The 20,723-nt window shown below is 38.6% G+C and overlaps 1 protein-coding gene across 3 annotated transcripts in view; it reads left to right on the plus strand.

Annotated features, from left to right (window-relative positions):
• ELP2 (elongator acetyltransferase complex subunit 2) overlaps positions 1-20,067 on the plus strand; it is a 43,644-nt gene extending 23,577 nt beyond the window's left edge. For 2 of the 3 annotated variants that reach the window (XM_019465382.2, XM_019465385.2), the window contains 9 exons: positions 1,246-1,315; positions 1,839-1,934; positions 2,079-2,136; positions 2,906-2,978; positions 10,419-10,611; positions 12,032-12,153; positions 14,433-14,566; positions 15,549-15,662; positions 19,510-20,067. In XM_019465382.2, coding sequence (XP_019320927.1) covers positions 1,246-1,315; positions 1,839-1,934; positions 2,079-2,136; positions 2,906-2,978; positions 10,419-10,611; positions 12,032-12,153; positions 14,433-14,566; positions 15,549-15,662; positions 19,510-19,666 — 1,017 coding nt within the window. In that variant the 3' untranslated portion in view covers positions 19,667-20,067. The remainder of the gene's footprint in view (positions 1-1,245; positions 1,316-1,838; positions 1,935-2,078; positions 2,137-2,905; positions 2,979-10,418; positions 10,612-12,031; positions 12,154-14,432; positions 14,567-15,548; positions 15,663-19,509) is intronic. The other variant, XM_019465386.2, reaches the window with a different exon arrangement.
• The last annotated feature ends 656 nt before the right edge of the window (positions 20,068-20,723 follow it).

Genomic DNA, 20,723 nt, shown 5'->3' on the forward strand with positions numbered 1-20,723 from the left:
CTAAACAAAGACAGTGATGAAAAGTACTTTGGGGTGAAGAGAGAGCAGGATACATTTGAGCCTGGAGACTCTGAGGACAGGGCAACTAGCACCAGTCCGGATAAGACTGGAGAAGAAAGTGTCATTTGAAATAAAATTTCCAACTAAGTTCTATAGAGTGTAGACTGAGCACCCCATGACACAGGCATTCTTGATTATGTGAAGAGGGGTTAAGGTTCTGTTCTGCTTCTTTCTAACCATAATAAACAATGGGAATGAGATCAAAAGGGAAGTCTTGATTGGGATTATAATGCAGTGCCACAGGGTGGGAGGGCAGTTAGTTTCAGGATCTCTTAGTTCTAGGGATTGAAATGTGGTTTTAGGGCTCCATGAGAGCCTTAGTCCCAGGTAGACAATCAGTTCTGTGTCCTAAGCTAACAGAGGTTTCATGGACTAGAAAGCCTCTTGCTGTGTTTTGGGTTTTGTTCCCCTGCTGAATGTTGGGTTAGGTTTGTAGGAGTGCTTCTTACTGCTCTTTTCCATGCAGTTTTTTCTTGGTTTCTGAGATAAAGCATGCTGTGGCTTATGTCCCAGGTGGCTGTTCTCGATGGTTTAAATTCCCATGGCTCATGTTTATGTTGAGTTCCACCTCCTGTATTAAAGTCTAAATTGTGAGAAATGTTCTTAGCATATGGACATATGCCAGTTTTGATGGTTAGCATATCGTTTTTTATGAGATGATTTGGTTGGTATGCATTGCAGAGTATAAACGGATCATTGGCACTTCAGATGGCACTCTAAAAGTTTTTAAAAATACTGAGTTATTTAAATATGTTTAATGAAAATACTATATGCCTTTTTGGGAAACAGCGGTGTCTGCATGCACATCATTAAAGATGTGCTTGGGAGACTCTTGGAAGTAGAGCCCTGGGCGTGCCATTTCAACCCACTCTGCTATTAGAAACGAGCCCAGTGCATGCCCTGTCAGACTCCAAAACTCACTGAGCTGTTAGGGTTTGATGAGCTCATGGATGACAGGATGCCCGACTTTATGGATTGGGTAGATCCATTGGGGGGTTAACTGCAGCCTGTTTGTGGAGAGTGCTTAGCATTGCATCTTTGATTTAGGAAATGGAAGTGTGGGCAGATATCCACACATGTGTTCTTTAAATTGTTCCTCTGCATTTATGGGCATGACATTTTTGGTTGCCTGAGGTAACAGTAACTTTTAGTGTTTTAAAACATGTATCATACTTTTTATTCCAGCAAGATGGTGATCTTCCAGAAGGAGCTACTGTCCCTGCGTTGGGGTTATCAAATAAAGCTGTCTTTCAGGGTAAGACTTTAGTGTCCAACATTTTTGAACCCATTGTATTTTAAAACCTAGTTACACACTTGTATAACATGTTCCTTGTGTTCATTACTGATCTTTTTTTTTTTTTTTAAATCACAACGCATGCATTTGCTTTCTCCACCAGATATTTCACGATAAATATTCCGTGCATACACAGACCCTGAAATAGATACAGTTTTCACAAAGTGTGTTTCATGGAGCTCTACCACCACACATGCTAATACGGGTAGCCTGAAGAATGTGTCTAAAAGTTTGGGAAGTGTTAGGTCAAAGAGAGAGGAAGAAATCGTTGAGGAATTGACTAGTGCTTCAAAGAACACATTTGGCAAATACTGGAGTACTGGAAGTACCCTTGGATTTGGAATTGCATTGATACGTCTTGAAGTACAATCAGTACTTTGAAGTTCCACTGCTTTGTAATTGATGCTCTTAATATTAGGATGTATATAGGATGTATAAATACCGTGACTATATACATGATGTTGACGTGTTTCTTTTAAACTAGGAGATCTAGTTTCTCAGCCTTCTGATGAAGAGGAGCTATTAACGAGTAATGGTTTTGAATATCAACCAGTGGCCTTCCAGCCTTCCATACTTACTGGTAAGAAATGGTAAAAAGGTGGTTTGATAGTCATTAGTACACATAGTATGGTACCTGTCACTATTGACCTAAAAAAGTGCTATGGAATTCACTTATTTGCGTGAAAATAGAAAAAGTAATTGCAGTGCTATCCATTTATCGTAGAACCTCCCACTGAGGGTCATCTTCTGCAGAATACTTTATGGCCTGAGGTTCAAAAACTGTGAGTTAAACTGTGCTAAGCTCTCTGATCTGATTCTGTCATATCTTGTGATTTTTTTTTTCCCACACAACTTGCTTTTTTCCTTTGCTTTCTTCATACCTACATCCCCCCGCCCCCCGATCTAAAAATCTTCAGTGGCCTTCCCAAGAGGCAAGAATCAAACTTCACATAGATTTTTATATTACTATGCATTCTATTTCCTAGATTTGTTTATTGGTCTTAATTTTTAACATTGTATTTCTTTTCCTTTCTTAAAAGGGCTTCTAAGATTTATTATTCTGTTTTTTGTTTTTGTTTTTTCCCTTTTGGTGGCTCTCCGTCAAAACCTTTCCCAGATATATTGTGTATTGTATACACTAGCTAGGGTTGAAAACTTGTATTTTAATCTAATTGTTTGAGTAACTTGTATCACTTGTAGGAAGCTGGCATTTTCCCCAGTATCTCTGTTTTTTCCCCAAATGTTTGCCTAGACAGAAATGTCCCCTGAAAGAATTGCCTGTTAGCTAGATAGATTGATGTTGTTCTTCTCACGTTTTAAAACTTTGCAGCATGAGAGTAGGTACTTTTACTAATACAGGGGTCATGTATTTTCTCTTAAATTTTCTCTTAAATTTTAGATTTTCTCTTAAATTTTCTCTTTTTAATTTTAAAATTTAATTTTTTAATTAAAATTAAAAATTTTAATTTTAAAATTTAATTTTTTAATTAAAATTAAAAATTTTAATTTAAAAATTTTAAATTTTCTCTTAAATTTTCTCTTAAATTTTAGATATGGACACGGTTATGAAATATTTTGTGTTGCTTGTAGCAATTCAAAGACTCTGCTTGCCTCAGCATGTAAGGTAGGGGATTATACTTTTTTATTCCACTTGGTCACATGAATCACATGAGTCCTCAGGCACCTGCAGGTTGTGGCGATGGAGGCAGCAGAACCCTACGTGAAAGGCCACTGGGGCCTGCTTTTTCGGAGTTTTGCTTTCTCAACCTCTTTTTCCTTCTGTCCTTTCAAAAGCTTGCAGTTGAGGAGCTCCTGGCTGGCTCCGTCCTCGATAAAGCGTGTCAGTCTTGATCCTCGGGGTCATGAGTTCAAGCCCCAAGTAGGGGGTAGAGCTTACTCAAAATAAAAAGCTTGCGGTTGCATTTTAAATCTGTTTCCGCCACACACTTTTGTTCTTAAATACTTGGTTTGACCTGATCTACACCTGATTTATTTAATCAGGTATTTTTAAATGACCTAAAAATGTGATAAATAATTTGAATAATTAGAGTCCCGGAGACACAGGGGAATGAGAAGATGAAATCCAGAGTGCGCTCTGTTTGACCGTTTCTCTAGGAACAGACTTGGGACTGAGCGAAGTGCATGGGGTCGCTCAGCATGTGCCAGGATGGGATAAGGTGGTGGCCGGCTCACTAGCATGGGGCACTGCAGAGTAGTACTTTTCAGTGTTTGCTTGTGAGACTAATCTCGTACTCCCTAGTCCGTATTTATCCCTGTTCTGTGCAGTGAACTAGTATGTATGGAGGATCGTCTGAAAGGTCTTGAGACGCCCCCCCCCCCCCCCCATTTTATCTACATTGTCTAAAGTATATTTACTTGTTTCAAGCGTGATGATGTGAGTTGCCTATCTGGCAGGTCCCTCTGTCCCTGCTTTTGCTGCAGCTTCTTGCCGCTAGCCTGTATTGAGAGGCATCATAAGAAATACCGCTGTGCTCCTTTGCCTGTTGTCCCGTCTGTGAGAGTGCTACTGAGAGTACTTCTTCTGTTACAGGGGCCTGGGGGGGAGAACAGAGCTTGGTGGCAGGAATAGCTATGCTTCTGCTGAGCAGCCAGTTCGTTTTTAGCTTTCAGCGCTGTCAGTGATGTGTAATTGATTATTTCCTTTTCAACTTGGCTTGCTTGTAGCAAATGTGTACTTGGTTTTTGTTATTTGTATACTTTTTCTAAGTATATTTTAATAAACAGTAGAAAAGAAGTGTGGTTGATAGTGGGGCTTGGAAAGTTTAAATCTGAAGGTTTGTCTAAACTCACCTGCCCAGTAGAAGGGTAAATAATCCATGGAAACTTCTAGTTCTTCTGGGCACCAACCTGAAGGTGGCTTGGTTTCTTGAACGGAGGATGCCGGCCACAATTTTGTTTTTGACTGGTAAAGCAAATGATTAGATCCATCTTTCTTTGAAACTTAACATTTTAAACAATTTTATTTAGATGTTGTTAGCTTATTATAAGTTGTGTGTTGAAACTGGCTAATTTGATAAATTTTGACATATGGTTTATACCTGTGAAATCATAACCACAATTAAGATAATGAACATAGCCATCAACCCCAGAAATTTCCTCTGCCCCTTGGTAGGTCCTCTTTCCTGCCCCTTCTTACCTTCTCCTGCTCCATCCGTAGGAAACCACTAATCTGCTTTTTGTCATGGTAGAGTACTTTGTGTTTTCTAAAATTTATATAAATGGAATATGCAGTTCATTCTCTTTTAGTGCTAAGTAGTTTTCCCTTCTACAGATGTATTACAATTTGTTTATCTCTTCACTTATTAATGGACATTTGAGTTGTTTCCACTTTTTGGCTTTTACCTATAAAAGCAGTTGTGAATATTTGTATAATGTCTTTATTTGGGTATATGCTTTCATTTTTGTTGAATAAGTACCTCCGAGTAGAATTGCTAGATTATATGGTAGGTGTATATTTAAAGTTTTAAGAAACTGCCAAACTATTTTCCAAAACAGTTAAACCTTTTTACTGCCCTGCCAGCAGTGCGAATTCCAGTTGCTCCACACCCTCACTGACCCTTAGTATGGTCAGTCTTTTTAACCATTCTGTTTGGTGTGTAACATCTCATTGTGGTGGTCATTGGCATTTTCCTAATGACTAATGATATTGGTCATCTTTTCATGTGCTAATTTTCTTTCTATATCTTTTATTGATGAAGTACCTGTTCAGATATTTTGCCCATTTCTTTCTTGGATTGTTTGCTTATTGCTCAGTTTGGAAATGTTCTTTGTATACACTGGATACAAGTATCAGATATATGCAATTTAGATAATTATTCCCAGTGACTTATCTTCATTTCCCGTTTTTCAAAGAGCAGACGTTGTATGTTTTGGTGAAGCTTAATTTACCGATTTTTTTCTGTATTGGGTTGTGCTTTTTGTATAGTAAGAAATCTTTGTCTAACTCTAGGGCACATCTGGTTCTCTGAGTTTTATAGATTTTAAGTTTTATGTTTAGACCTAATTAATTTTTGCATTTGGCCTAGAATATAGGTTAAAGTTGGTTTTCTTGCATGTGGATATCCAATTGTTCCATATTTGTTGAAAAGACTATCCCTTTACTTACTGCCTTTTGCACCTTTGTCAAAAATCACTTGTCCATATATGTGTAGGTCTGTTTCTGGACTTGTGTTTTTTTCCATTCATCTTTTATTCTTGATGCCAATACTACATTCTCTAAATAGGTATAGCTTTTTGTAATATGTCTTAAAACCAGGAAGTAATTATCTTCCAATTCTCTTCAAAGTTATTTTGGCTATTCTAGGTTCTTCACTTTTTTATATAAATTTTAGAACCAGCTTGACAATTTCTACAAAAACACTTACTGGAATTGTTTGGGGATTACATTGAATCTATAGCTCAATTTGAGGAGCATTTTAACAATATTGGGGGTTTTTGGACACACAAATACAGTATGTCTTTCATTTATTTAGGTGTTTAATTTTTTAGGAATGATTTTTTTTTTTTTTAATATTTATTTTTGAGACAGAGCAAGCAGAGGAGGGGTGAGAGAGAGGGAGACACAATCTGAAGCAGGTTCAGGCTCTGAGCTGTCAGCACAGATCTCGATGTGGTACTTGAACTCCCAAACCATGAGATCGTGACCTGAGCCAAAGTTGGACGCTTAACTAAGCCACCCAGGTGCCCCAGGAATGAACTTTTCTTTTTAATAAAGATTTTATCTTATTTTAATTCATTTTATTTTATTTTTTAAGTTTTTTATTTTATTTTAGTAAACCTTTTATTTTAGAGTAATTCTAGATTTAACAAAATGTTGCAAAGATAATAGAAAACCTCTCACCCAGTTTTCCCCAGTTAACATCTTAATATTATTAGGACTGTTTTATAATTTTCAGTGTCTGATCTTACACATATTTTATCAGATTTACCCTTAATTTGTATATTTTATGTCTATTCATTATTTACACATGGAAATACAGTTGCTTTTTGTTTATCAATCTTATATTCTGTGAGTTTCCTAAACTTAATTATTAGTTCTTGTAGCTTTATTGTAGATACTGTAGCATTTTCCATATGAATGCTTATGTTGCCTATGAATAAAAAGTTTTATTTCTTCCTTTCCTATAAGGATGTCTTAATGTTGGATACCAATGGTGATAGCAGAAATCCTTGGCCTTATTCCTTACCTAAGGAACAAAACATTGCTTCTTTGCCCATGATGGATTATCCCTATGTCCATTATGGATTTTGTGATTCTTCTTTATCAGGTTGCCTACAATTTCTAGTTGAGAGAGTGCTTTTATCAGGAATGGATGATAGATTTTGTTGAATATTTTTTCTTCATCTGTTGACATGATCATATGGTTTTCCCTCTTTAGTTAATTAACATGGTGAATTACATTGATTGGTTTTTCAAATAATAAACCAAAATTGCATTCCTGGAACCAAACCCCATCTGTTTGTGATACATTATCTTCTTATATAGTGTTGGGCTTATTTTACTAAAATTTTGTTTAAAAACTTTTATGTATAGTACATGAAGGATATTGTATATAGTTTTCTTTCTTTACAATGGCTTCATCTGGTTTTGGTTTCAAGGTAATGCTAGCCTCTTAGAAATATTTCCTCTGCAGTTTTCTGGAACAGTTTGTGTAGAATTTGTAACGTTTATTTTTTGAGAGACAGAGCGTGAACAGGGGAAGGGCAGAGAGACAGGGAGACAGAATCTGAAGCAGGCTCCAGGCTCTGAGCTGTCAGCACAGAGTGCAACGTGGGGCTTGAACCCACAAACCATGAGAACCAAAGCCAAATTTGGATGCTTAATGACTGAGCCACCCAGGCACCCTGATTATTTCTTTTTCAGATGTTTGAGAGAATTCCTCAGTAAGCCAACTGATGCTGGAGTTTTCTTTGTGGGAAGGTTTTAACTACAAATATAATATCTTCAGTAGATATAGGACTATTTAGGTTATCTAGTTTTTCTTGAGTGTATTTTGGTAGTTTGTATCTTTCAGAAAATGTGTCCTTTTTACCTGAGTTGTCAAATTTGTTGTCATAAAGTTACTCATAATATTCTCTTATGATACTTTTAATATCTAAAGAATCTCTGGTGATACTACCTGTCTTATTCTGCTATTAGCAATTTGTATTTTCTCTCTCACACCCTCTTTTTTCTTTTTGTGGGGGGAGCATTCTGAGAATTGATAAGGAAACTAATGATACTTTGATATTTTCAAATAATTCTACTTTTGGTTTTGTTGATTTTCCTCTGCTGTTTTTCTTGTTTCTATTTCATTGATTTTTGCCGTTTTTTTTTTCTTTTACTTAGATTTCATTTCCTCTTCTGTTGCTAGTTTAATAAGGTTAAAGCTGAGGCTATTGATTATAAATCTGTCTTTTTGATATGGATGTTGAGTGCTATAAATTTCTAAGTATTATTTTTGAGATATTCCATAAATTTTGATATGTTGTTTTCATTTACACTTAACTAAAAATATTTTTAAAATTCCCTTTGATTTTTGTCTTTTACCTATAGGTTATTTTGAAATTTATTATTTAGTGTCCATATACTATTTTCCAGATATCTTTTTACTATTGATTTCTAATTTAATTTCATTGTGGTCAGAGAACATAATATGATTTGAATCCTTTGAAATTTAATCTTGGTAAATTTCCATGTTCACATGAAAAGAATGTGGATTCTGTTTCTGTTGGGTGGAGTGTTCTGAAAATATGAATTATGTCAGATTGGTTGATAGTATTGTGCAAGTCTTTATCCTTTCAGTTTTATTGAGAGTAGCATTTTGAAATCTCTGACTATAATTGTGGGTTTATCTTTTAATCTTTGTATTTCAGTTTTTATATATTTTGAGGCTGTCCTGTTAAAACATTAATGATTGTTATATTCTCTTGATTAGTTGACTAGTTTATCATTATGGAATTATTCTCTTTCTTTTTGGTAATATTTTGTGCTCTCACATCTATGTTGTCCAATGTTAAAATAGCCACTCCAACTTTCTTTTGAGAAGTGCTTGAGATAAATATCTTTTTCCATCATTGTGCTTTTAAGCTACTTGTTTCCTTTTATTTTCAAGTGGGCTTCTTAAGGGCAGCCTACAGTTAGGTCTTGCTTTTTCACTCATCTTGATAATTTTCCTTTTTTTTTTTTTTTTTTTTTTTAATGTTTATTATTTTTGAGAGAGAGCACAATAGGGTCAGGGGCAGAGAGAGAGAGGGAGAGAGAATCCCAAGCAGGCTTCATGCCCTCAGCACAGAGCCCAATGTGGGGCTTGAACTCACCAACCACAAGATCATGACCTGAGCTAAAACGAAGAGTCTGCCGCTTAACCAACTGAGCCATCCAGGCCCCGATAATCTTCCATTTTAATAGGGGCATTTGTTAGACCATTTACATGTAACATAATAACATGCTTGGATTTAAATCTGTCATCTTGCTATTTATTTTCTATTTGATCCATCCTTTCTCTGTTCTGTTTTACTTATTTTGGATTAATTGATTACTTTTTATGAGTCCGTTTTATTTCATTAGTTTGATTAGTACATATAACTGTTATGTTATTTTATTGATTGTCTTTCATTTTATACTGTAATTTTTTTTTTCAACGTTTATTTATTTTTGAGACAGAGAGAGACAGAGCATGAACAGGGGAGGGGCAGAGAGAGAGGGAGACACAGAATCTGAAACAGGCTGCAGGCTCTGAGCGGTCAGCACAGAGCCCGATGCAGGGCTCGAACTCCTGGGCCGTGAGATCATGACCTGAGCCAAAGTCGGACGCTTAACCGACCAAGCCACCCAGGTGCCCCGATACACTATACATTTTTAATTTGCCAACATGGGCCTTAAGTGATGTTGCACTATTTTAGGTATGATTTAAGAACTTTACAGAGGTATACTTTTGTTTCCTTTATGGTATTGTTTCACTTCTTCATAGAATTAACACCATATATTGTCATTTTTTCTTTGAGTAGTCTGTTCTCTTTTGAAGAGATTTAAATAATACAAAAATTTCCAGCAGATACCATTGTCCTTCTGCCTAGAGGATATCCTTTAACATTCCTTATAATGCTCTTCTGCTGGTCGTGAATTTTTTTGAGCTTCTGCCTGTCTGCAAAAACCTATTTCTCCTTCATTTTGGAATGATTTTTATAGTGGGTAAAAAAAATGTTGGTTTTCCTTTCAGTACATTAAAGATGTAGCTCCGTTTTTCTTTTTCTTTTTCTTTTTTTTTTTTTTTGACTTGTATTGCTCTGATTGGAGTCTGCTATAATTTTTTTGTGTCTTAGTGATGGGTTTTTTCCCCTCCAACTGCATTTTTTTTTTATGGCTGATATTAAACAATTTGCTTATTGTTGGTATAATTTTCCTCATGTTTTCTGTGCTTGGGTTTTTCTGGAACCTGTTGGATCTGTAGGTTCATTGTTTCTATCAAATTTCAAAATTTGTCAGCCATTATCTTTTTCAGTATTTTTTCTTTTCATCCTTTTTGGAGGCTCTAGTTATACCTTTATGTTGCTGCTTAAAATTGTCCTAGAGTTTAGTGATGGTCTTTTCTTTTTCTTTTAGCTTTTCTACTCTGAGTTTCATTTTGTCTCTCAGAGATCAGTGTTCTTTGTTGCCAGATATCTCATATTTTGGAGTGTTGTTATTTTCGGGTGTTAAGTCTAGTTTTTTAGTTCTGTCACACCAGTGCAGTCTCGTTCGTCCCTGTTACTCCATCATGTTGAGCAGAAGTGAAAGTCTCTAAACTATTAACTATACAATTAATATGCAAATATATGCTTCTTGTAAAATGTTGAAACTCTGTGATGACAATGCCAGTCTCTGATGAGTCACCTATCTTAGTCCCAGTCTTCCTTTTCCCAAGGTTACACTGGCTTGTAGTATGTATCTCCTCAGAATTTTTTTTCCATTTATACATGTACATAGAATATACCCATAGAAACAGTATACTGTTTTTTAAATGTGTTTTTTTTTCAGTTCATTTTAACTTAAATTGCTTGATTGTTTCATCTCTATCTACAGGCAGCTAAGAAAGAGCATGCAGCTATCATTCTTTGGAACACTACCTCTTGGAAACAGGTGCAGAATTTAGTTTTCCACAGTTTGACTGTCACACAGATGGCCTTCTCACCTAACGACAGGTTCTTACTAGCTGTTTCCAGAGATCGAACTTGGTCACTGTGGAAAAGGCAGGACACAGTCTCACCTGAGTTAGGTAAAGTAGCTTCTGATTGGAAGATTATTAGTGAAACACTTGTGAGCATTTTATCTCCCTTGAGTAGCTACTAGGTGAAGAGGAATAGAAATAATAACAGGGTGAAGGACAGAGTCTCTGTTATGAAACCTTTCAAAGTTGTGTTATAAGTGAGGAAGACTTGACCTTCCTTGTAAGATTTAAATGCAGACGATCTTTGAGTTGACTTCCTTGTGATTATCTAGTTGGGATGGCATGTGTTCAGACATCTCAGTTAAACATAAAAATACAAAATATGAAAATATAAAATACAAAACATATATACATATAAGAATATAAGCTATAAAAACAGATTTTGTGGATGGTTACAGAATGCCAGTGTAAAACCAAATGGATAGTATATTTTGAGCTAGGATTTTATGGTACAGGATTAATGAAGACACAATTAAATTATGAAACCTAAAAGGACATTATTTTTACCCTTTTCCTACTTCCCCCTGTCACTTTGATAATTAGGAAGGGCATTTTCGGTATCCGTCTGTGAATACTGTGGCCCGTGGGCAAGATATTAACACCTACCTGCGTTCTGTCCTGAGCCTGGCATAAATTAAAAACAAAAGGGAAAAAAAATTGTGTTGTTGGAGCAAGGCGTATTTGTATTACCCTGGTTTCTTTGGGTAAACTTTAGAGAGTATTTAAAATATCTTTGTGTTATTTAATTCTGTTTTAATTTTTCTATTGATTGAACTTACATGCAGATCTATCTTGTGATATTCATAGTCTTTTAGTTTCTTGTATTTTAGAGACTGACATATTGAACATTGTATGTTAGAACAGACTGACTCCTTTTGCAACTAGTGATTTTAAAAAGTTAATGTGATACTAAAAATATACCCATAAACTATTGTGTCTTTATGGATTACGAATTAATAGATGCATTCCTCTTCCCTCTTTGTAAGTAATTAATGTGTTTTAGGTTTAGTCCATATAAGGACTAGAAGTTACCTTACATTTAAATCTTACAAGGGTAAAGATTTTTTAAGGTTTTCATTTGTTTTTTGTTTTGTTTGTTTTGTTTTTAAGAGTACATTAATCTTTTTTTCATATATGTAAGTCGGGCTACTTCCTGAGTAAAGTTAAATTGTTCAGGCTTCTTTCATGGGCGTAAGTTGAACCTTCAGTTAAGTGCCTGGAAGATGGTTGCCATCTGTCACTAGAGAGTGACTAGCAATATAAAAGCGTTCCCTACCAGGAAACTAACTATATGCCTATTGCCTTCTGATGAGGGTCAGCTGCTGAGCCGTGGTCTGTTGCAAAAGTCAGCATCTGTAATTGGTTACTACAGGATGTGATGTATATGGCACATAAACATAGATTTCTGACAGAGAAAAACCTAGATTTCTGTCTGCCTTGTGAGTGGTGTGTGTGGTGATTCTTTCAGACCCAATTTTCAGCCTCTTCGCCTTCACCAACAAGATAACTGCTGTGCACAGTAGAATTATTTGGTCTTGTGATTGGAGTCCTGATAGCATGTATTTCTTCACTGGGAGTCGGGACAAAAAGGTAATTCTTTTTAACGTCATATTTTTCTAAATGTGAAATAATATTACAGGTATGTTCGGATAGAAAACACATAATCCTGACTCTGATACAATTTTTAAAAATCTGTGTGTACTGTGTTTTTTTGTATGCATTCATAAAAAGGCTTTCTTGTTAAATTTTGCAAATACCCATCTCCAAAATATCCAATATGAAAAGAAAGCCTTTCAGACACATGATGGTCATCAAATGGCCCCAATGGGAGTGAAGTAGTAAATGAAATGGTCCAAAACTAACAAGGAGAGCAGGAGGCGGTGAATGGGCATAAGGAGGAAAATAGTTGCTTCTTTTCTTTTTCATACTGTTATGAATTAAAGATTTTTTTCTATAGTAGATGATTATTGCCTTTTCATTCATGGGAGGAAGCAGTGTGTGTGTGTATGTGTTTCTCAAGCTTCAAAAAAATAAAACAAGTTAGCTAGTAGTAGACTCTTGACATGGCCCTCACCCTGGCCTCTAGTCTTTGCTGTTCTCACATTCTTTTCTTTTTCTTTTTCTTTTTCTTTTTCCTTTTCCTTTTCCTTTTCCTTTTCCTTTTCTTTTTCTTTTTCTTTTTCTTTTTTTAAGTTTATTTATTCTGAGAGAGAGTGTATGTGGGAGGAGCAGAGAGAAAGAGAGAATCCCAAGCAGGCTCCACACTGTCAGTACAGAGCCCGATGTGAGGCTCAAACTCAGAAACTATGAGACCATGACCTGAGCTGAAACTAAGAGTTGAACACCCAACTGACTGAGCCACCCAGGTGCCCCATCGCACTCTTTATTTAAAAGGTCCTTTCTGGGGCGCCTGGGTGGCTCAGTTGGTTGAGCGTCCGTCTTCGGCTCAGGTCATGATCTCGCGGTCCATGAGTTTGAGCCCCGCGTCAGGCTCTGTGCTGACAGCTCAGAGCCTGGAGCCTGTTTCAGATTCTGTGTCTCCCTCTCTCTCTGACCCTCCCCCATTCATGCTCTGTCTCTCTGTCTCAAAAATAAATAAACGTTTAAAAAATATATAAAAATAAAAATAAAAGGTCCTTTCCTTGGGGTGCCTGGGGGGCTCGGTTAAGCATCCAACTTTGGCGGTTGGGTTCATGAGTTTGAGCCCCGTGTTGGGCTCTGTGCTTGACAGCTCAGAGCCTGGAGCCTGCTTTGGATTCTGTGTCTCCTTCTCTCTCTGCTCTTCCCTCACTCATGCATTCTTTTTCTCTCAAAAATAAATAAACATTAAAAAAAATAATAAAATGTCCTCTCCTTTTTCTGTAGTGCCTGCAGACCAGAGACGGCGAGGCAATGAGCATTTCCTTTCCTCCCCTTGCCCCCTCCAGTTGTCGTGATGGTACAAATCACTGAAGCAGGGGGCTAGCATGGACCTGCAAACACGGAAATGTCAGCCTCTAAACCTGTTTCTGTTAGACTTTCACTTGCATTCATTTGCCTGTTTATTTCTTCCCTGGCATTTATGTGCCTGTGCTGTGCTCACCGCTGAGGAAGCAGGACTGCTTCTGCCCTCCACAGCCCCCCCCCCCCTCCCCCCCCCCCCCCCCCCCCCCCCCGCCCAGTAGCAAATGGTCCACCTGTGCCTCTAAGCTGAAGTGGACAGAGAGTATCACCACCACACATTCTCAGAAGTGTACTTCTGTGTACTTGGACAGAGCCTTCTGCTTGGAATCTTGCTTTGGTCTTGCATTTTATAGCTCTTGTCCACTTCACTTCCCTCTCTATTCTTTGTGACCAGTCCCACCCCCCGGAAGTGTGAGCTTCCAGGGAAGCTTCCTTTCTTATGCAGGGTATCGTGAAGGTTGGGTCCTCGTGACTGCTGAGTTGTTCCCTTAGTGCCAGTGGTGGTGTAGAGGAAAATCCAGGACTTGATCGGTCCCCATACGCTGTGCGGTAGCTTCTTGGAGAGGTGCACGAGCCTCTTGGTGAGGATCTGACCAGTGGACTCTCCCTGGATCAGAACTGGTTTCCTGAGCATAAAAGAGCATGCTAGACAATCTCTGGTCTCTGGGCAGGGAGAGTCCATCTTTGGACCGGCACAGTTAGGTAGTTGAGGACTCAGAGACTTGTGTCTATTACACAAGTCGTCTGGCTTCTCTCTGATGCTTGAAATACTTTGAAATCTAGAACGTAATCCACAAATGTAAACGAGGCATTTTTTTAAATGCTAGAGTGAATATTTTGCATTTATCTGTGCCATTGATACTCTAATGCATTGCTGGAAGTCTTGCAAAGAGAAGTCTTCACAGAATTTGATCTCTCTGTGTTAGGTGGTTGTCTGGGGTGAGTGTGACTCCAGTGATGACTCCGTCGAGCACAACATTGGCCCCTGCTCCTCTGTCCTGGATGTGGGGGGAGCAGTGACAGCCGTCAGTGTCTGCCCTGTGCTTAACTGTGCCCAACGGTCAGTCTCTGAGTGGGACTTTGTTTTAAGTTTTTGCTACAACCACTTGGTTTCTTAAGCTGTAGTCCTCTATACTTTAATTTGTTATTTGTTATTTCTTTTAGCTTCCAAGTTGCTATTTTTTTTCATAATGCTTATGTTTCTCGTAAGAATTGTTAAATTGATAGAACTTGATCATACTCGGAGTGGGGAAAACGGGGATTGGGAGTGTGGATCAGAGGATCGTATTTCACCAAATTTAGAGCCTGGTGCTTTCTCAGTAACTGCATCCGCAGTAGAACAAGGGTCCCTGCAGCCAGCCAGGGCAACACTGGCTTGTGGGCTTTGCTAGCAGAGGACGGGGGAAGACTTGGTGCACCCTCGGTAGAGAGGAGGCTCCATGAGGATGTAACAGAGCAGTGCCTGGTCTCGTGGGCTGGTGCTTTTCAGTAGAGCCTTTTGAGGGTGCCTGGGTGGCTTAGTCCAGCTTCTGACGCCTGATTTCAGCTCAGGTCATGATCTCACAGTTCTTGGGATCAAGCCTTGCATGGAGCCCCGTGTCGGACTTGGTGCTGACAGCGTGGAGACTACTTGGGGTTTTCTCTCCCTCTCTCTCTCCCCCTCCCCCATGCATGCATGTGCACACACGTGCTTTCTGTCTCTTTCAAAATAAGTAAACATTAAAAAAAACAACAGCCATTTGATTTTTAAAGTTTATTTGAGAGAGAGAGAGAGAGAGAGAGAAAGCAGACAGGTAAGTGCAGAGAGAGAGAATTCTAAGCAGGTTCTGCACTGTCAGCATAGAGTCCGATGCGGGGCTCGAACTCCCGAACTACGAGATCATGACCTGAGCTGAAACCAAGAGTCAGATACTCAAGCGACTGAGCCACCCAGGTGCCCCCATGGACAGTTGGGAGCACTGTAAAGAAATACTTTAGAGTGATAATGGAGATAACAGAAATTCATGCTAATTAATCACTGTCTTCTCCTCCCTTAAAAATAGATACGTTGTTGCAGTAGGATTAGAGTGCGGAAAGATTTGTTTATACACTTGGAAAAAAACTGATCAAGTTCCAGAAATAAATGACTGGACTCACTGTGTAGAAACAAGTCAAAGGTATTTTACTATTTTTGCTTCCATAAGATTAGATTTTGTTATAATTATACAAATTGTAATTATATTTGTTATAAAGCATTTAGTGGCAGTTTTTTTCCAGTTTTATTGAGAAGTAATCGACATACGTCACTGTGCATGTTTAAGGGGAACAGTAAGATTTACATACACCGTGAAATGATTATAGCTTCAACTTACATCCATCTGCTTGTGTAGCTACAGTCAAAAGAGAAAGAAGAATAAAGAGAAAAAAATCTCTCCTTGTGATGAGAACCCTTAGGATTCACTCTCCAAACAACTTCCCTCTGCATCATCCAGCAGCATTCTTTGTAGTCATCATGTGTACATTCCGTCCCTAGTACTTATTTGTCTTACTATCGGCAGTTTGTACCTTTCGACCATCTTCCTCTGATTCCCCCTCCCCCACCGTCTGCATCTGGTAACCGTAAATCTGATCTCTTCTTCCATGAGTTTGTTTTTGTTTGTTTTTTTAAAGATTCCATGTATAAGTGAGATCATGTAGTATTTGTCTTCTGTGGCGAGTTGATGCCACATTCACATGGAGAGGAACACAGATCTCGATTAAGGTGCTTACCACTAAGTGGTACTTCTGTGTTCTGCGGTAGCCTCTTGAGATTGATGCTTGCTGCTGTGTTGCACTTGGTTTTTAAAAGTTTGCTTCAGCCGGTTGCTTGCTGCATACTATTGTCTTTATACACAACACGTTTGAAGTGGTCTAGAATGTGACTACGGTAGATTTTTAATAAAACTGGATTAAAAATGTTGGTGATGTTTTGAAATGTGGTAGATTGTGTTTTGGTAGCCTCATCTTGTTTGAACATGTCAGCTCAGATCCCATGATGGGGAGCAAACTCAAGTGCCCCTCAAAGCCACATGACTGATTTTAAGCCCGGTAAGTGCTCCCTGGGCACAGGCCGTTGCCTCCTGCTGGCTTAGAGCACCTGTCATTTACACCCTTCTCCCCACCCTCACCCACCTAGACAGCAGGATCATTTGTTAACCTAATTTTAATCCATTTTATGCTTTAACAATGTCTAAATTATCAAAAAGTCAGTAACCCCATTCTGTCAGATTTTTTTAAGGATCCTTCAACCTTCATATGTGTGAACTGTTCAAAATAGAATTTCAAATACAATTCCAAATGACAGTGTCATGATGAAAGTGATGGGCTTGGTGGAGAAAGACCTGTGAGCCACACATCTTTTATGTGATATTTCATCCAGGGGAGTTTGTCTCCTTGTTAGCAAAGTATGTTAGTGCTCATAATAATTGCATTTGTTAAAATGTGATTTCTCTTTATTCCTGCTGCCCTTTTGGCTTCTTTCCCACCTCTCTGATGCTGGGTTTAGCAGTTGAAATGGTTCATGCTGTTGCTTACCGAAGAAGGGAATACGTCAGTGAAGTATTCATTTGAAATTTCATTTTCCAGTCATTTGAAATTTTCTCTCTTCCTGGACTCCCCTCCCTTCTGTTTTCCTTCCTTTCACCCTGCCCTGCCTATGGTGCTTGCTCCTGTTAACGTGCTAGATTTAAAGAATATTACCCAAAAAAAAGAAATGCACCATCTTAAAGCTTGTATAGCTAAATAAGTACTGTTCCTCAAAGTAGCTCCCCTGGGAAGCAGTATACAGTCGGTCCTTGAACAACATGGGAGTTAGAGGTGTGTACCTTTCAACTCCACAGAAGCTAATTACTAATGGCCTACTGTTGATTGGAAGCCTTAGTGATGAACAGCGGATTGACCCATATTTTGTATGATAAATGTATTAGGTAGTGTATTCTTACAATAAAGTAACCTAGGGAAAAGAAAATATTAAGAAATCATAGGAGAAAATACATTTATGAGACTGTGCTATGTGAATTGAAACAAATCTGTGTATAAGTGGACCCGTGCAGTTCAAACCTGTGTTGTGTAGGGGTCAACTGTATTATATATACTTGTTTCAGTAATGTGTCAGTACTTCCACCATTCCTCTGATGAAATGAGAAATCTTTAATAGTATCAATAACGAGCTTCCGGTGATGTTTGTGTCACTTAAAATATTTCTGGAACTTCTCTTTAGGAATTGTGTTCGGAAGCAGCTCACTACGATGGAAGAAAACCAATTCTAATACCTTTTTATAGTTGTACTCGTTTGGTCCCTTTTTTTTTTTTAAGTTTGGCATTGATTTTATTCGTGAAGCTCATCTCCAGAGGACTCTTGACTGCCTCCGGTAATGAGATTCAAACTCGTGGAAGGGTCCGTAGCGTTGAGGGTAGTGCTCAAGTCCTAGCCTGCAGAGAATGGGAGCATTGCCTTGAGAAGACGTTCAGGAAGGGCTACTGACGACAGCCCTGTCAAGCCGTGTGTAACCTCCAGGGTGGCCACTTGCAGGTCCTCACAGTCGTGTGGTTGTGTAGGCTGTGGTATGCTGATTTTTAAAACGCGTTTCTTTACCTCAAGGTTGTGTTTCATTCCTACCGAGAGCGCATCTGGTGACACGTGGGCTCTCAACAGCTGAAAGTATAATTGTGTGCTCTGGTATTGTTTTCAGGGTTGACTGCCTTAAAACCTACTTAAGTTTTTTACTTTATTCTTCCTTGGTTCAGAGGTCTGATTTGCAGGTTGAATTTGTAGAGGGTGTTCTATTCTCCTAGGGATTTATTAATAACCTATGGTAGCATTCTAGGCCATGGGGTTGAGGGGGCATTAACAGGAGTGTGTTGCCCAAGGTCATGCAGTTAGAGGTCACGTTGGAGTCCAAGGTTGTTTCTTTGGGCAGTTTATTAAATCTTTCATTATCTTTCCTTACCTAGCAGTAAACATGTGAGTAAGAGTCCCTTCTATGTCAGAGGGATGTCAAGGGAATAAAATAATCTGGAATATGTTGCAAAGTTAGAATTCCTTATTTTCTTTTTTTTTTTTTAACGTTTTATTTATTTTTGAGACAGGGAAAGACAGAGCATGAACAGGGGAGGGTCAGAGAGAGGGAGACACAGAATCTGAAACAGGCTCCAGGCTCCGAGCTGTCAGCACAGAGCCCGACGCGGGGCTTGAACTCACGGACCGCGAGATCATGACCTGAGCCGAAGTCGGCCGCTTAACCGACTGAGCCACCCAGGCGCCCCAAGTTAGAATTCTTTAAAAAAGAAACCCATTTAGTAATGTTACCTGAAAGACAGATTTTAATAGCCATTTCGTGAATTCCACTGATCATCGAAAGAAAATTCGACAGAAATTCATTGTCTGTATCTCGCTGGTGGTGTCCTTTTTCATTAAGATATTTAGTCTGACAGTTTTAAGTAAATAGAGTAAGATGTTTTCAAGGTTAGGATAAAATTGCAAAATTATTAGTGATGGTATTTTAAAACCTGTAATTTTTAAAAACTTTTTTGCCATTTTTTTCATTTGAGTATAGTTGACATACAGCGTTACTTTAGTCTCAGGTGTACAACTTAGTTCATACATTATTCTGTGTTCCCCACAAGTGTAGCTGCCATCTGCCCTTTTATATCACTATTACTGTACCGTTGACTGTATTCCTTACACTGTGCCTTTTATTCCTGTGACTTACTCATTCCATACCTGGAATCCCATATCTCCCTCTCCCCTTCATCCGTTCTGGCCAACCCTCCACCCCACAGCCCTCTGACAACCATCAGTTTGTTCTCTGTATTTGTAGGTCTGACTCTGCTTTTTGTAAAACCTGTACATTTTGATGTTCAGGTTTTGACTTCCATTTATGTTAACATCGATAGCAAGGGCATAGTAATTAAGTGAATATGTAGGTAAAATATTTTGTAGTCACAGCATACGTTCATTTCATGATTTCTCTGTCTTTGTTTTAGCCAAAGTCATACACTTGCTGTCAAAAAATTATGCTGGAAGAATTGTAATGGGAAAACCGAACAGAACGGAACAGAAGGTGCTGAGTGGTTACACTTCGCAAGTTGTGGTGAAGATCATACTGTGAAGATACACAGAGTTAACAGACGTGCACTGTAATGGACTTAGTAACTACAGGCATACAGGCACTGGTGTCTTAAGCTATTTGTCATGTAAATAGATGACTTTCTTTACCTCATAATTTCATTGATTTTCATTTTTAAGTCCTACAGTAGTAGTACTACTCACTGGGTCACAGACCCTTTGAAATGTGATGACAGCTGCAGACTCTCGTCACAGATGTGTATATGCATACACCCTTGGAACCTTGCCCACACTTTGAGGGGTCCAGACCTGCATTTCTGTGTCCCAGATTAAGAACCAGATTCTTCGTGACTGAATTTGCCTAATTTTGTGTTAACGTGTGGGGCCTTTTCTTTTCATATGCCTGTCTTTGGGACATTGCCTTGTTTATTACCCTCTTCAAAGGGAGGACATAGAAAATAAAAAGAGATAAAACTGAGATTATTCAATTTTAACAGTTTTTGTGCATAAACGGATCACACTTTGTGTGGCCTTGACCCTTCCTTCCAGTACACACCAGCCATTCTAGGAATTTGGCAGGTGGTTGTGAGTTTGAACTGCAGTGAGTTCTTTTATTATTTAAAAGTGCATATATTGTTTTACAGTTTGACTTAACGCAGAATATCCTGACACACTGATAGACGGAGGGGCTGAAAAGTGGAGTTCTGTGGCGATCCTGTGAATTGATGTGAAGTCACATACATGAGTCATGAGAAAAAGAGGGTGTCCCCGAGGGTGAAGGAGTAGTGGGAGCAGAGGGAGGAAGAAGATGCTAGAAACAGAGTGTTGAGTGTGCCAGCTGAGGTTTGGGAGGTGGGCCGTGACAGTCGGGAGCTTGGGAGTTGGGTGGAGGGAGGTTGAGCCCGGGAGAGCGCTACTGCGAAGGCTGGCACGAAAGTGGAGGAGATCCTAGAGTCATCTGGCAAATTGGCAGTGAAATGAGTGCCGTACATAATAAATATGCTGAAAAGAGGGAGGTGAGGATTTTCTTGGTTGGAGTTTGCCATTACCTAACATGATATTTCGCTTCCAAAGGAGTGGCGATACTTTGTTTAAATGGAGATTTCTAGACTAGCATTATCCACTATCTCTA

The sequence above is a fragment of the Panthera pardus genome, unplaced genomic scaffold, assembly GCF_024362965.1.
Source record: "Panthera pardus isolate Hobbes unplaced genomic scaffold, ASM2436296v1 HiC_scaffold_15, whole genome shotgun sequence".
In the NCBI taxonomy this organism is placed as follows: domain Eukaryota; kingdom Metazoa; phylum Chordata; class Mammalia; order Carnivora; family Felidae; genus Panthera; species Panthera pardus.